Source organism: Papio anubis, chromosome X (assembly GCF_008728515.1).
Source record: "Papio anubis isolate 15944 chromosome X, Panubis1.0, whole genome shotgun sequence".
In the NCBI taxonomy this organism is placed as follows: Eukaryota; Metazoa; Chordata; class Mammalia; order Primates; family Cercopithecidae; genus Papio; species Papio anubis.
In genome coordinates this window covers 80,191,521-80,206,228 of record NC_044996.1, presented here as the reverse complement: position 1 = coordinate 80,206,228, position 14,708 = coordinate 80,191,521, and the positions used below count along the sequence as shown (strand labels likewise).

The window sequence follows — 14,708 nt, the reverse complement described above, 5'->3', positions numbered from 1 at the left end:
TAACTGGATCCTTGAAATACAGTAAGAGTGTATTTCCTCTCTACTGTACTCTTAGAGGGTTGGCATATTTGAAGAATAGGACTTAACAAAACATCACTGGTGCTTGGTTTCTGTATTGGAGGCACTATGGTAGGGCGGAAAGTACATAAGATTTGACATAAAACAGGCCTGGGTTTGAGTCTTAGTTCTCCTGTTGTCTAGCTTTGTAATCTTGGAAAGTTAACCTCTCTCACTTAGTTTCCTTTTCTCTGAAATCTTTTCAAGATTGTTGTAAACATTAAATGAATTAATTTAATTTGCCTGATACATCTTTATCTGTTCTCTGAGACCCTTTCAAATTTAATCAAGTATTTTAATGCAGAACTCTGCCAATTCCCACAGGAAATTTTTTCTTTTCATTCTATCCAGGTTTCCCTCTGAACTGATAATGCAACTTATGTGACCTCTGTTGGATTATTGCTATCTCTGTGTCTCGTTCATGCACTATCCCTATCTATCTTTTACTCTCTCTTTCATCTCACAACCTAGGTTACTGAGGGGCCAGGTATAAAAGAACCCTCAGATACTCCTTCAAGGTCCAGAACAAGGAAAGGCTCTTGGAGTGTGTGGGCAGATTGGGTCAAGGGTTCTTGGGTGAGTGATGTTGCCCCAGGAAGGCCCTATTTGCTAATAGGCCCACAGCTTCCACAAGGTACTTTCTGGTAAGTTAAAGCCTGGGTGTTAGCCATCATTCCCCAGGAGAGTCTAGCCATTGAATGACACATGGTTTGCTCATTTCTAGGACAGTCTAAGCCTAGTCCTTTGGTGAGTCAAAGCCTTGGACCCCAAAGTCACCTTCCTTTCTTCGCTACGTCTCCCAGGCTACTTCAAATGGCTAAGGAAAACCTGTCAACTATTCTCTCTCTTGAACATTAGCTGTTGTTTAGTGCAGTTAGAGGGTTTCCTATGAAGAGTAGGATTAGATAGTACTGCTTCATTATTCCAGTTCACCTTGTCATCATTCCCTTCACTCAAACAGTTTAAGATAGTAACCAACTCATTATCTCTTAACCTGAGGAAGGTGTACATGAGTGACTGTCCTTACACATTACTACTCTCAAACTCAAATGTTATTAGAGTATGTTTGCAAAAGTGTAACCTGCCTTAATACAATTTTGGTTGTAAGAAGCATGACAGTAATCATACTTTTCAACTTCTAAATGGTGGTGGTCAATAATGTATTTTCTTTTTTTTTTTTTTTTTGAGACGGAGTTTCGTTCTTGTCACCCAGGCTGGAGTGCAATGGTGCAATCTTGGCTCACTGCAACCTCCACCTCCCGGGTTCAAGCGATTCTCCTGCCTCAGCCTCCCGATTAACTGGTTTTACAGGCATGGGCCACCATTCCTGGCTAATTTTGTATTTTTGGTAGAGACAGGGTTTCTCTATGTTGGTCAGGCTGGTCTTGAACTCCCGACCTCAGGCCCGTCTTGGCCTCCCAAAGTGCTGGGATTACAGGCGTGAGCCACGCGCCCAGCCCAATGATGTATTTTCACTCAACTATTTCCACCTAACTTGCATTGCATCATCTGTTCAGCTTAACACTTTATCTAAAACTGTTGACTTTGCAGTTTTCTACACTGTACTGTAGGGTTTTGCAGAAATTTCATCCCCTTATTTTTCCCTCCTTCTGTTCCACACTGATTTACCTGCTCTGTAATGCTTTGAATTTTGTTTTGCCTCTATTTCACCAAAACCCTCTTCAGAATCAGTCTTGTTTCCTTTTTTCAAAAAACACAATGTAACACATATATGGGTTTTCTGTTGATAAAAGTAACATGTTCGTTAGAGAAAATTGAAAAATTAAAACAAGAAATAAGTTACCTGTAATCACTTCCACCACTCAGAAGCAACATCAACCAGTGTGAATATTTTTATTTTTCATATCTGTGGTGTATGTATTTGTGTTTATATACACACTTTTAAAATGAAATTGATTGATACGGTTTTGTGTCTTACTCTTTTCACTTTATATTGTGAGCACTTTATCTAGTCCTTCTTGCCCTCCTGTCACTGAATAGTCTATTTGCTAAATCCCTGTTCTTTCCAGGGAAGAAAACAGGGAAGGGATCTATAATTTATTGAGTATTGGATAAGGAACTTACACATCTCTTAATTCTCACAACAACCCTGTGAGGTAGACATTATCATCCATGTTTTATACTTGAGTTAATCAAGGCTTAGAGATGTTACGTAATTTGTTACTCACTAGCAAGTGTTGGAGCCAGGACTCAAACCCAGGACATTTTACTCCAAAGCCTGTGATTTTTCACCATGCCATTTTGCTTCGTGGCATCCTCTGATGGGCTCATAAACTATCAAAGCATTCTATGCTCTTGTTGGAATTGAAATTCCTTTATCCCATTTTCTCTTAGATGTCTCCAGATCAAGCAATCAAAATAGCACTGATACTAAGCCTTGGGCCTAAAAACCAAAAGACAAGGCTTAGAAAAAACTAAGTTATTGACCAGAAAGGCTGTTAGGGCATAAAACTGTCCCATAGCTTTGGTGCATTTCTGCTTCAGGCTTCTGATTACATGCATCAGGCACCTGTCTACTAGAATAGGCAACATTTGTAAGAGTCCCAAAAACTTGTCTGTAAAGCTGTGTCATACTGTTTCTCTTTAACTGAATTGCTCTGCATGATCTTTTTCTCCAGTAAATGCTTTAAAGGGGAGTTATCTGTATTTATTTTCCCTTTCCTAGATAGAAGCTAAGTTGTATGTTTTGTGCCACAGCCTCCTGATTTGTATGATACCAACACATCCCTCAGTATGTCTCGAGATGCCTCTGTATTTCAAGATGAGAGCAATATGTCTGTCTTGGATATTCCCACTGCCACTCCAGAAAAGCAAGTAACACAGGTAGGATGTTGTTTTTCTTTTTATAAGATTGGTATTATGCCTGCAGGTGGGGCTAGGGGAATGGTGATGGTGATATGTGACATATGTCAAGAATGACTGGGCCCTTTGGCCCTGGGAATGAAAGCTTACAAATGGGATTTCAAGTTGGGATGGCGTCAGGTCGTGTGACCGGAGTTATCTTCTGTCTGTCCCCATGGGCAGAGTCAGGCACAGCAGAACTTCAGGGAAGGCACAAGTATGAAAAAAGGGTATGAAGCATCAGAGTAGCCTGACAGGTGACTAGAACGGCCAACTGCACTCAGACAGTTCAGAATAATTGGCCTACTTTATGTGTATTATAATTTAAATTAAAATTATTTATAAAATTAAATTTTAAAAATTGGCCTTTTCTAGAGGTATCAGAAGATACAGTCTGAAGCCAGAAATTCTACAGCTATTCTCAGTCAGGGTTCCACTGGAAAGTGTAAAAACCCAGGAAGGTTTTTCTATCCCAAAGAGTTCAACACAAGCTATAAGGAAAAGTTTGGGTTAGAAAGAAAGAGTCTCTTTGTAATGATACAGTAAGAGTAGACTAAGGGCCTTTCCTGTTCTTTGGGTTTTTTACTCTGGCTATGATTTCCAAAGAATGGGGGAAAATGCGCATGCCTTGAGCGGTCTAAACAGCCCCCACTAGCAGTGGGGTTGGCTGGGATATCAGGGAGGAGCATTCATCCTGGGTGAGAGCCCTTGGTTAACTCCTCCTACAGGCACGTCCCTCAATGATGTGCTATTTGTGTTCCTTACTCAGATGCGCCAGGGCCGAGGTAGGCTGGGCGAGGAAGACTCTGATGTAGATATTGAAGGGTATGATGATGAGGAGGAGGATGGGAAACCTAAGACTCCAGCCCCAGTGAGTATGCTTACAGAAAGCTTATGGTTATGTTATACCCTTATATGATAGGAGCCCCATCAGTACAGGGCAGGCCAAATCCTAAGGTGATATCAGGGGGTCTCCTTAGTGAGCCCCAATCCGAATTTAATCCTTGGGACCAACTAAACAATCTATCCACCAAAAATACTTAACTTCTTGTGAGGCAGCAAGTGGAGGGATGGGCAGGGTGGGGAGGGGGGTTGTGTCTGGTGGTGGCTTCTGGTCTCTTACGTGGTCAGTTGATAGGACTTTGACCCCCAACTGGTCTCATTCAGGAAGGTGAAGATGGAGATGGTGATCTTGCAGATGAAGAGGAAGGAACTGTACAACAGCCTCAAGCCAGTGTCCTGTATGAGGATTTGCTTATGTCTGAAGGAGAAGATGATGAGGAAGATGCTGGGAGTGATGAAGAAGGAGACAATCCATTCTCTGGTAGGCCTCGACCATTGCTTCTATTCCTTTATAACTCACTATAGCACCCTCAGGACTGGACTGGATAGGCGCTCTTGGCCACATATGCTTTTATTGGAAGCTGCCTCTCTTATTGAATTCCTATTAATAGAACTGAGAGTACTGAGCACTCACACATAGGATGATCATATTCATTAGCAGGAGGTACAAAATACGACAGTGGAAAAGACAGTGTCTAAGTAAGAGCTTTGATTTGGATACTTGTCAAAGGCTGGGCACAGTGGCTCATGCCTGTAATCCCAGCACTTTGGGAAGCCAAGGTAGGAGGAATACTTGAGACCAGGAGTTTGAGACCAGCCTAGGCAACATAGCAATACCCTATCTCTACAAGAAGTAAATAAATAAAAATTAGCTGGGTGTGGTGGCAAGTGCCTGTAGTCCCAGTTACTCAGGAGGCTGAGGCAGGAGGGTCGCTTGAGTGCAGGTCTTTAAGGCTGCAGTGAGCCATGATCATACCATTGCACTACAGCCTAGGCAACATAGTGAGACTGTCTCCAAAGAAAAAGAAAAAAAGATGAGAACAGAATAATAAAGTGTTATATGTGGCAACAGGGAAGGAAAATTAAGAAAAATCCTGTTTGGGGGACTAATGTTTTGTGGATTAATGGCAATGGCCAAGGAAAAGTATGGGAGTAGATGGTAGAAAAAACACAGATAGGTTGGCATGAGATGGAAAAGGAACTTGTTATTTGGATTCAGATTCTAAACTACAAACCTTGCTACTACTGTTGACCCTAGGCAGTTATAAGAAAGGCATCTGAGGAGAGGAGTATAGGCAAGATGCCTGTGTAGATGTGTGAGTGTTACTAGTTTGGGAAGATCAAGCCAAAGATCAAGTTAAATCTGTCAGGCTTAACTCTTGATGAACCAGAATCTGTCTCTTTTTACAGCTATCCAGCTGAGTGAAAGTGGAAGTGACTCTGATGTGGGATCTGGTGGAATAAGACCCAAACAACCCCGCATGCTTCAGGAGAACACAAGGATGGACATGGAAAATGAAGAAAGCATGATGTCCTATGAGGGAGACGGTGGGGAGGCTTCCCATGGTTTGGAGGATAGCAACATCAGGTAATCGGCAGCAACATGCTACAGGGCTGTGGCATCAGTGCCTAGCTATGATGTCGAGGGGCCCAGCATCAGATTACTTTTCATCCATCAAACATTTCCTGGGCACCTACTAGGGCCATGCACTGTGCTAGGTCCTGGGGATACACAGAGGAGCAAAACATACCCTGCCCTTGAGGAGCTCACAGCCTAGTGGAAGAGACTGACACAAACAAATCATTATAAATACAATGTGATAAGTGCTATAGCATAAGTAAGACAAAGTGCCAAGGCACCACTGAGAAGGGAGTGTCTCACTCTGCTTGGAGTTACCAGGGAAAGTTTCACAGACAAGGGAACATTTGAATTGGGCCTTAAAAGATTAATAGGAGTTTAGTAAGTAGGTAGTATGGCAGGGGGTGGGGAGATCTTTATAGGTGGAACAGTGTGTTCCAGAGCAAATGGAATTTGTTGGGGAGTTGAGGCTCCAGAAGTGTAGCAAGGGGAATTATATTGTGAAGGACTTTACAAGGCATGCTAAGACATTTGGACCTTAACCTGTGGGTAATAGGAGTCATCAGTTTAAGGAAAAGGAAGTGACATCAAATTTGTATAACTTAGGACAATGTGGGACAGATGATGATATCAACAGGGACTTGTCAGGAGTGGGGAAAATAAAGGGACATGAAGAGGTAAGGAGGTTAGATGAATAATGAATGGAGATGTCTCTGGTAAAGAGGAAGAATACGTGTTAGATGGGGCAGGAGAGGAGGAAAAAATGGATTTGGATTTGGCTTTGGACATGTTGGATTTAATGTACCTATGATACATCTAACCAGCAAGCAGCTAATATGCAAATAACATTGTAAATAAATTTTTTTATTTCAGCAAATATTTATCATAAGTACAAAAACAAACTAAGATATGGTCCCTTCCTTCAAGGAGATGAGTCTAGTAGGAAACCTAAAACGGGCAATCATAGTGTAATATGAAAAGTGCTATGCTAGGCAACCGCAGGGTTCTTCTAGAACTTGGGTAGAGGTGGGGAGGGAGGAGAGCTGGCTAGAGAAGGAAATTGAGCCAAATATGAATAGGAATTAGCTAAACGAATGAGAAAGCAATGGGCATTCCAGAGACTAGGAAGAGCCTATATGAAGACACAGGCATGAAACACTTTTAGAGACCACACGTAGCTCAGTGTGACTGAAGATTTTTTCATTGATCCATGTAAGATCTATAATTCATGTGATAGAAATGATTTAAAGAGGTAGGTAAATACCAAATCATGAAGGGCCTGAAAGTTCTGGGCAGTCATTGAATGAGAATAGTATGACCAGATTTACATTTTAGAAAGATTGTCCTGTGCCCCAAAAGAAAAATGGGCAAAGGCATGAACTAATTTAGAAAAGAAATGTAAATGACCAATATATCATATGAAAAAATAACTTCCAGCCGGGCGCAGTGGCTCATGCCTATAATCCCAGCACTTTGGGAGGCCGAGGCAGGCGGATCACAAGGTCAAGAGATCGAGACCATCCTGGCCAACGTGATGAAACCCTCTCTCTACTAAAAATACAAAAATTAGCTGAACCTGGTCACACCTGTAGTCCCAGCTACTGGGGAGGCTGAGGCAGGAGAATCACTTGAACCCAGGAGGCAGAGGTTGCAGTGAGCCGAGATCGTGCCACTGTACTCCAGCCTGGTGACAGAGCGAGACTCAGTCTCAAAATAATAATAATAATAACTCCCCTAATAAAGAAATGCAGTAAAACCATGAAGTGCAATTTTTTACCTATCATATTGGTGATTAAAATGAATGATAATGCCTAGTGTTTGGAAAGATTATGAGGAAAAAGACATTCTCAAACTACTGGTGGTAATGTTGATTGATAAAAATGGGGTGGTTTGGAGAGAGGCTTAGCAATTTATCATCATAAATAAAAACATTTAAAAATGTGCATCCCCTTTGGCCCAAAAAATCCACATCTAGGAAATTATTTTGTGGGAATAATTAACACACCATCAAGATGTTTGTGTAAGGATGTTTTATGACAGCATTGTTCCTAATAGTGGAATAATTGGAGACAGCTTCAATGTCCTAGTGAGAGACTGTTAAGTCATGTTACAGCCATATGGCAGAATACCATGTAGCTATTAAAATTATGCTATAGACGTATGTTTATTGACACGGGAAGATGTTCGTTATAATCATTGGTGAAGAAGGCAGATTCCTGGAGAGTATGTAGAGTATCGCAATTTTGTAAATTAAACAAAAATGTTTAAGCATCTAAAGTGCACAGAAAATTTTGGTAATATACCAAAAGATTATCTCGGATGATGGAGTTATTGATGATTTTAAAAAATTTTTTTCTGGTGTATGTTCTAATTTTTTTAACCAGTGAACGTGCATTACTTGTGTGATTTTTTTTTTTTCAAGTAAAATTAAGAATAAACAAACAAACAAAAAAATAAAGAGCACTCTGGCAGAAGTGTGAAGAAGTAATTGGAGGAGAGCAAGACTGGAGACATGACGACTTACTTCAGTAGTGCAGGCCAGAGATAACAAAGGACTAAGCCAAGGCAGGCAGAGTAGGGATGGAAAGGAGGGGATAGAGACAAGATATATTGAAGAGAGAATCTTCAGGACTATTGACTAATTGGATACTGTAAGTGGTAGATGAAACCATGAGGCTGTCAGAGCATTTATGGTCATGTAAGATGGCAGTGTGTTGTTCAGGTGTAAGGGAGTTTCTTCCATTCAGGTTCTTGTGTATATGAAGTTGGCAAGTTGATGTTTTTGAACAGGATCATTTTTCTCTCAGGGGCATATAGAATAGTTCAGAACCAGTCACTTTAGTGTCCAGGGGAGGTGAGATGGGCTTATCCTTTGGTGGCACTGAGAATGGGAATGGTCAGCTAGAGGATGGTGTCCGAGCTTGAGAGATGACATGTTTCTCTTCTCAGTTATGGGAGCTATGAGGAGCCTGATCCCAAGTCGAACACCCAAGACACAAGCTTCAGCAGCATCGGTGGGTATGAGGTATCAGAGGAGGAAGAAGATGAGGAGGAGGAAGAGCAGCGCTCTGGGCCGAGCGTACTAAGCCAGGTCCACCTGTCAGAGGACGAGGAGGACAGTGAGGATTTCCACTCCATTGCTGGGGACAGTGACTTGGACTCTGATGAATGAGGCTTCCTTTGGGCCTCCTTGGTCAGCCTTCCCTGTTCTCCAGCCTAGGTGGTTCACCTTTCCCCAATTTGTTCATATTTGTACAGTATCTGATCCTGAAATCATGAAATTAACTAACACCTTAGCCTTTTTAAAAGTAGTAAGTAAATGATAGTAAATCACCTCTCCTAATCTTCCTGGGGCAGTGTCACCCTTTGATTTAAAACAAAGCAACCCCCTTTCCCCTACCACTACCAAAAAGAGCAAGCTCATTTTCCCGTGTCCTCCTTTAACTCCATGTATTGCTTTTGGTATAATTTTTCCCCGGGGAAGGAGGGGAAATTATGAAAGAACTAGTAACTTTATGTCCTCTTGATGTATTAGGAAATTTCCGGCCGGGCGTGGTGGCTCACACCTGTAATCTCAGCAATCTGGGAGGCCGAGGCAGGCGGATCACCTGAGGTCAGAAGTTCGAGACCAGCTTGGCCAACATGGCGAAACCTCATCTCTACTAAAAATACAAAAATTAGCCAGGCGTGGTGGCAGGCACCTGTAATCCCAGCTACTTGGGAGGCTGAGGCAGGAGAATCGCTTGAACCCGGGAGGCAGAGTTTGCAGTGAGTGGAGATCCCACCACTGCACTCCAGCCTGGGCGAAAGAGTGAGATTCCATCTCAAAAAAAAAAAAAAAAAAAAAAGGAAAATTTCCAAGCATGGTATCATCTCAGTTTTCTAATTTACAGGCTGGAACAGATGAAAGCCCTCCTGCTGGGACAGAGAATTGGGTTCTAGTGGACTCTGTGCTACACTTAACCTATGAGACAAACCGCCCATTATTTTATTTAATTATGCAATGCCTAGTTCCTAAATGGATTTGAGGCAAATTACCGTAAATTTTGAAACAGCCTGTATGTCAGAAATGATAATGTTGCCACCTAAATGTTTTCTGTCCCTCCCCCCCAGGGGAAATGGTAGGAAAATGGTAAGTTTCTTAGGACAAAGACTGTGTCTTCTGTTTCTTTTCATGCTTAGGATATGGTTCTGTGCATAGTAGGTACTCAGTAAATGTTCCTAGAATCATAAACTCCTCAACAGATATGTTACTGAGCATCTGCTTTTCATGATAAGCACTCTATCAGATCCTTGGGATGCAAAGGTAAATAAGACAAATCCCTTTTACCCAAAGAGCTCACCATCAAGTTGGGGGAGGGGAAGTGGAATTCAAAACATGTTAATAAATCATCATAGTACTGTGAGATAAGTGCAATTAAGAAGCTAGTTATAAAGTATAGGGGAAATAGAGGAGTAATCATGTCTGAAAAGTCAGGGAAGTCTTCCTAGAGGTAATTTTTAAGCTGATTGTTTTAGAATTAGTAGAAGCTTGCCAGATGGAAAAGTCCAGGCAAAGTGTAACATGAATGGGAAGGGCCACAGTCTAGAAATGGCAGAGTGTGTTCCTAGTTTGTTTGTTTGTTTGTTTGTACCTGCCTTGTTCCAGGAAGGATTTAAGGTAGTTCATATTCCAGTCCTTTAATGCTGGAATGGCTAGAGATGAGACTGAAAGATGGGCAGGAAGTATATCATCACAAGCTTTGTGTTTGATGTTAATGTGTATGATTTTTATATTATGGGAAATAAGCTCTTAAAGGAGTGATATAATCAGGTTTGTGTTTTAGAAATCTGTGTAATGAATGAATGAAGAAAGAAATTGAAGAATCATGTAACAGATATATGTGATCCCATTTTTTGTAAAAGACAGAACCATGTGTGTTTATTTATATGTGTTTATATATATACTTGTGTATGCAAAGGTAAAAGTCTGAAAGGATATATGCTAACTGTTCACAATGATGACCCCCAGGAATGGGATTGGAGGGGAGGGGGCTTCTGTGTTTGTTATGTATGCTGGGTGGGATATTGTGCTTTTATTTCTGTATTGTTTGAATTTTTTTACAAGTGTGTATTATTTTTGTAATAAAATTTTTTAAAAATTCCAGCAGTAGTGTGGAGAATGGTTTGGATGGATCTAGTTCAAGTAAGAGAGAATGGAGCCCAAACTGGTGCTATGGCATTGGAATATGGAGGAAGGGGATTTGAGAGATCTTCAGGGAGTAGGACTTGGCATTTGGGGGTAGAGAAGGAGGAATGGAAGGTGGCTTCCAGAATTTTGGTTGGGAGGATTGGGTGAGTACATGGTATTCGTTGGTTCATTTCAACATTTATCATGCCACCTTTTTTTGTTTTGTTTTTTTTAGATGGAGTCTCCCTCTGTTGCCCAGGCTGGAATGCAGTGGTGTGATCTCGGCTCACTGCAGCCTCCACCTCCTGGGTTCAAGCGATTTTCTTGCTTCAGCCTCCTGAGTAACTGGGATTACAGGCACGCATCACCACACCAGGCTAATTTTTGTAGGCTGGAGTGCAGTGGTGCGATCTCAGCTCACTGCAACCTCCGCCTCCCGGGTTCAAGCGATTCTTGTGCCTCAGCCTCCTCAGTAGCTGGGATTACAGATGCCTGCCACCATGCCCAGCTAATTTTTGTATTTTTAGTAGAGACAGAGTTTCGCCATGTTGGCCAGGCTGGTTTCGAACTCCTGACCTCAGGGGGTCCGCCTGCCTCGGCCTCTCAAAGTGCTGGGATTACAGGTGTGAGCCACCGCACCCAGCCAAGATGGGGTTTTGCCATGTTGGCCAGGCTGGTCTAGAGCTCTTGACCTCAAGCAATCCACCTACCTTGCCCTCCCAAAGTGCTGGGATTACAGGCATGAGCCACTGTGCCTGGCCAAACCACCTGTTTTTATAAGCAGCCTGCCAGATGCTGATAGAGAAGTAAGATATACTCCCTGATTGCAAGGAACTTAAGGTCTAGAATGAGAGGTAGATATGTAAATAAAAAAGTTTAATAAAAAGTGATCATTGCAATAAATATTTACAAGAATCCGTGGTGAGAGGAAAAAGTTCTTGACTCTTTACGAAGTACGAACAAGAATGCTTCGCAGAGGAGACCCTTAAAAAAATCATGAAGAGTGGAAAGGAATTTACTAGATGGTCATAGGGGTGGGATGAGGGCATTCTAAGCAGAGGGAACAGAATGCTTAGGAGCATGAAGCAACGTGTTCATAGAACTACATATAGTTATAGACGGCTGGAATGTAGGGAACCTATGTAGTATAGTGATAACAAGCTCAGGATGAAATGCTCATTTTAAAGCAATCACTCTGGCAGCAGTATGAAAATAGAGTGGAGAAGGGGTGATGCCAGATAAGAGATGCTGGAGACCTAAACTGACTAAGGCATTGACAGCAGGGATGGAATGAGTGGTATGTCTTGGTGACTGATTGGATAATGGAAAGTAAGGGAGTGGAACCTAGGTTTCTGATCTGGGTGACTGGATAAATGGTGATGCCATTTACTGAACAGGTTGAGAGTGGAAGGTAGGGGGAAACAGCTAAGCTTAGTTTTGAAGCATGTAAGTTTGAAGTATGGTATGTATAAAGTTTAGGATTTGTACAATCTTGGAAGTAGGTGAGATTACCCAGGAAATGTGTAGAGTCAAAGAGTACAGAGGATAGACTCCTGGCGAAGACCAGTATTTAGGGGTGGTGAGAAATAGAAAACCTGAAGAGTAGTATTTCTCAAGCCAAGGAAGGGATTTAAGGAAGAGAAAAAGACAACATATTTACCACAGAAAAGTAAAGTCAGACCCAAGAGAGAGCATTTGGATTCGGCAACTAGCAGGTCCCTGGTGACCTGAGCGATCAAAAGCAGTTTTAACAGAGTAGTGAGATTGTAATCTCACCAGCAGTGGAGCAAGGAACAAATGGGAGATGAGGAAGTGATGATAAAGATAATAGACTACTCTTTCAAGAAGCTAGGGAGACGCACAGTCTTAAGATGGAAGACAAATATGTATACCTCTGTAGGCTTAGGGAAAGAAAGCAAGAGAGGATAATTGTTGGAAGGACCTGTGAAAACAGGAGAAGATGTTAGCTAACAGGTAGAGATACTGACTTAGAGGAGAGAGATCTTCCCCTGAGAGAGACAAAAGAATGGATGTAATTATCTATCATTGTGTAGATAGGGAGATGGGAAATTGAGGAGTTCATGCTTCATAGCTTCAGCTTCCTCTGTGAAACTGTAAGATCATCCTTGTGACAAAAGTGAAAATGGGAATGAGGGCTTGGATACTATCCTACTGTGGGGGATAATGAGAAACTGGAAACAAGCTAAATGTCCAGTAGCAGAGAGGTTGAGTTATGGTATATCCATTCAGTGAAAAAGTATGCAGCTGTTAAAGGAAAATTGGCTGGGTGCGGTGGCTCACATCTGTAATCCCAGCACTTTGGAAGGCCAACGCGGGTGGGTCACTTGAGGTCAGGAGTTTGAGACCAGCCTGACCAACGTGGTGAAACCCCATCTCTACTACAAAAAAAAATTAGGCATGGTGGCGCATGCCTATAATCCCAACTACTCCAGAGGCTGAGGCAGGAGAACTGCTTGAACCTGGAAGGCGGAGGTTGCAGTGAGCCAGGATCGTGCCACTGCTCTCCAGCCTGGGTGACAGAGCAAGACTCCATCTCAAAAAAAATAAGTCTAAGCATTTTTGTTTTTAATCTTATTTTATTTTATTTTTATTTTTTGAGACACAGTCTCGCTCTGTTGCCCAGGCTGGGGTGCAGTGGCCGGATCTCAGCTCACTGCAAGCTCCGCCTCCCGGGTTTACGCCATTCTCCGGCCTCAGCCTCCCGAGTAGCTGGGACTACAGGTGCCCGCCACCTCGCTCGGCTAGGTTTTTTTTTGTATTTTTTAGTAGAGACGGGGTTTCACCGTGTTAGCCAGGATGGTCTCAATCTCCTGACCTCATGATCCGCCCGTCTCGGCCTCCCAAAGTGCTGGGATTACAGGCTTGAGCCCCCACGCCCGGCCTGTTTTTAATCTTATAATAGTCACCGATGAAAATGGGAGCTGGAGCTGACTAGGGATCCATGAAAGGATTACTGGATGCTTAATGTACAAGCAAGGTTGAAGACTTAATTTAAAATGGTACCCACTTATTGTGGTGTGATTTTTTTTCCTTTATTTTTATTTCTATTTTTTTGAGACGGAGTCTCACTCTTTTGCCCAAGCTGGAGTGTAGTGATGCGATCTCGGCTCACTGCAACCTCCGCCTCCCAGGTTCAAGTGATTCTTCTGCCTCAGCCTCCCGAGTAGCTAGGATTACAGACGTGTGCCACCATGCCTGGCTAATATTTTGTATTTTTGGTAGAGACGGGGTTTCACCGTGTTAGCCAGGATGGTCCTGATCTTCTGACCTCATGATCCACCTGTCTCGGCCTTCCAAAGTTCTGGGATTACAGGCATGAGCCACTGTGCCCGGCCTGTTTTTCCTTTAAAGGTACTTAGCAACACAACTGGTCAGTGTGTAGAAGCACAGATAGTAAAGCAGTCTGGGGTGAAGACCTGGTTATAAGGAATAGATGGTGAATTTCATTTCATTTCAGTAACGCTCTCTTGACTATTCTATACCAAGCACTGTGCTAGGTGCTGTGAATACCACTCATGGTCTAGTGTTAGACAAGTCCATGCAAGAGTGTGATAAGTGAAATGATAAAATACATATGGTGTACTTTGAAGGTACAGAGTAACCCCAACTCTGGATCTAAGGGAAACCTTTCCAGAGATTACTAGCTTGAATTAGGCAAAGCAAGCAATGGGGGTAGGGAATGGTTATCATTCCAGGCAGAAAAAATAGCATGTGCAAGGAACATGTGACTAAAGAATTAGGAATGGTTACAGCATGGTGCACATGGAAGGGCTGGCAAGAACTGAAACTAAGGAATTAGCCAGTGTCCAGATCTGGAGAGCTCTGTATGCTTTGCTAAAGAATTTGGACTTTATCCTAAAGGCAGTGGGGATCTGTTGAAGGACTGGAATCATTTCAGCAGCAATTCAGAATGTGGATGGTAAAGAGCAGGACTGGAAATTGTTATGGCAGTCATTAGGTGAGACAAATCAGCTGTAAGGCAGGAACAGTGGTCAGAGATTTGAGAGAATTTAGGAGGTAGAATCTATATAAAATTTGATGACTGATTAGATGTGGATTATTTCAGTCAGTCAATATTCATTGAGTCTAATGGATACCAGGCATTATTCTAGATCAGAAGTGTCCAATCTTTTGGCTTCCCTGGGCCACATTGGAAGAATAATTGTCTTGGGCCAC

At 42.3% G+C, this 14,708-nt stretch overlaps 1 protein-coding gene across 1 annotated transcript in view; it reads left to right on the top strand.

The window, feature by feature from the left end:
• TAF1 (TATA-box binding protein associated factor 1) overlaps positions 1-10,487 on the top strand; it is a 97,198-nt gene extending 86,711 nt beyond the window's left edge. The window contains 4 exon segments of the mRNA XM_031660477.1: positions 2,776-2,901; positions 4,087-4,243; positions 5,173-5,350; positions 8,291-10,487. Of these exon segments, the coding sequence (XP_031516337.1) occupies positions 2,776-2,901; positions 4,087-4,243; positions 5,173-5,350; positions 8,291-8,513 (684 nt within the window). The 3' untranslated portion in view covers positions 8,514-10,487.
• The last annotated feature ends 4,221 nt before the right edge of the window (positions 10,488-14,708 follow it).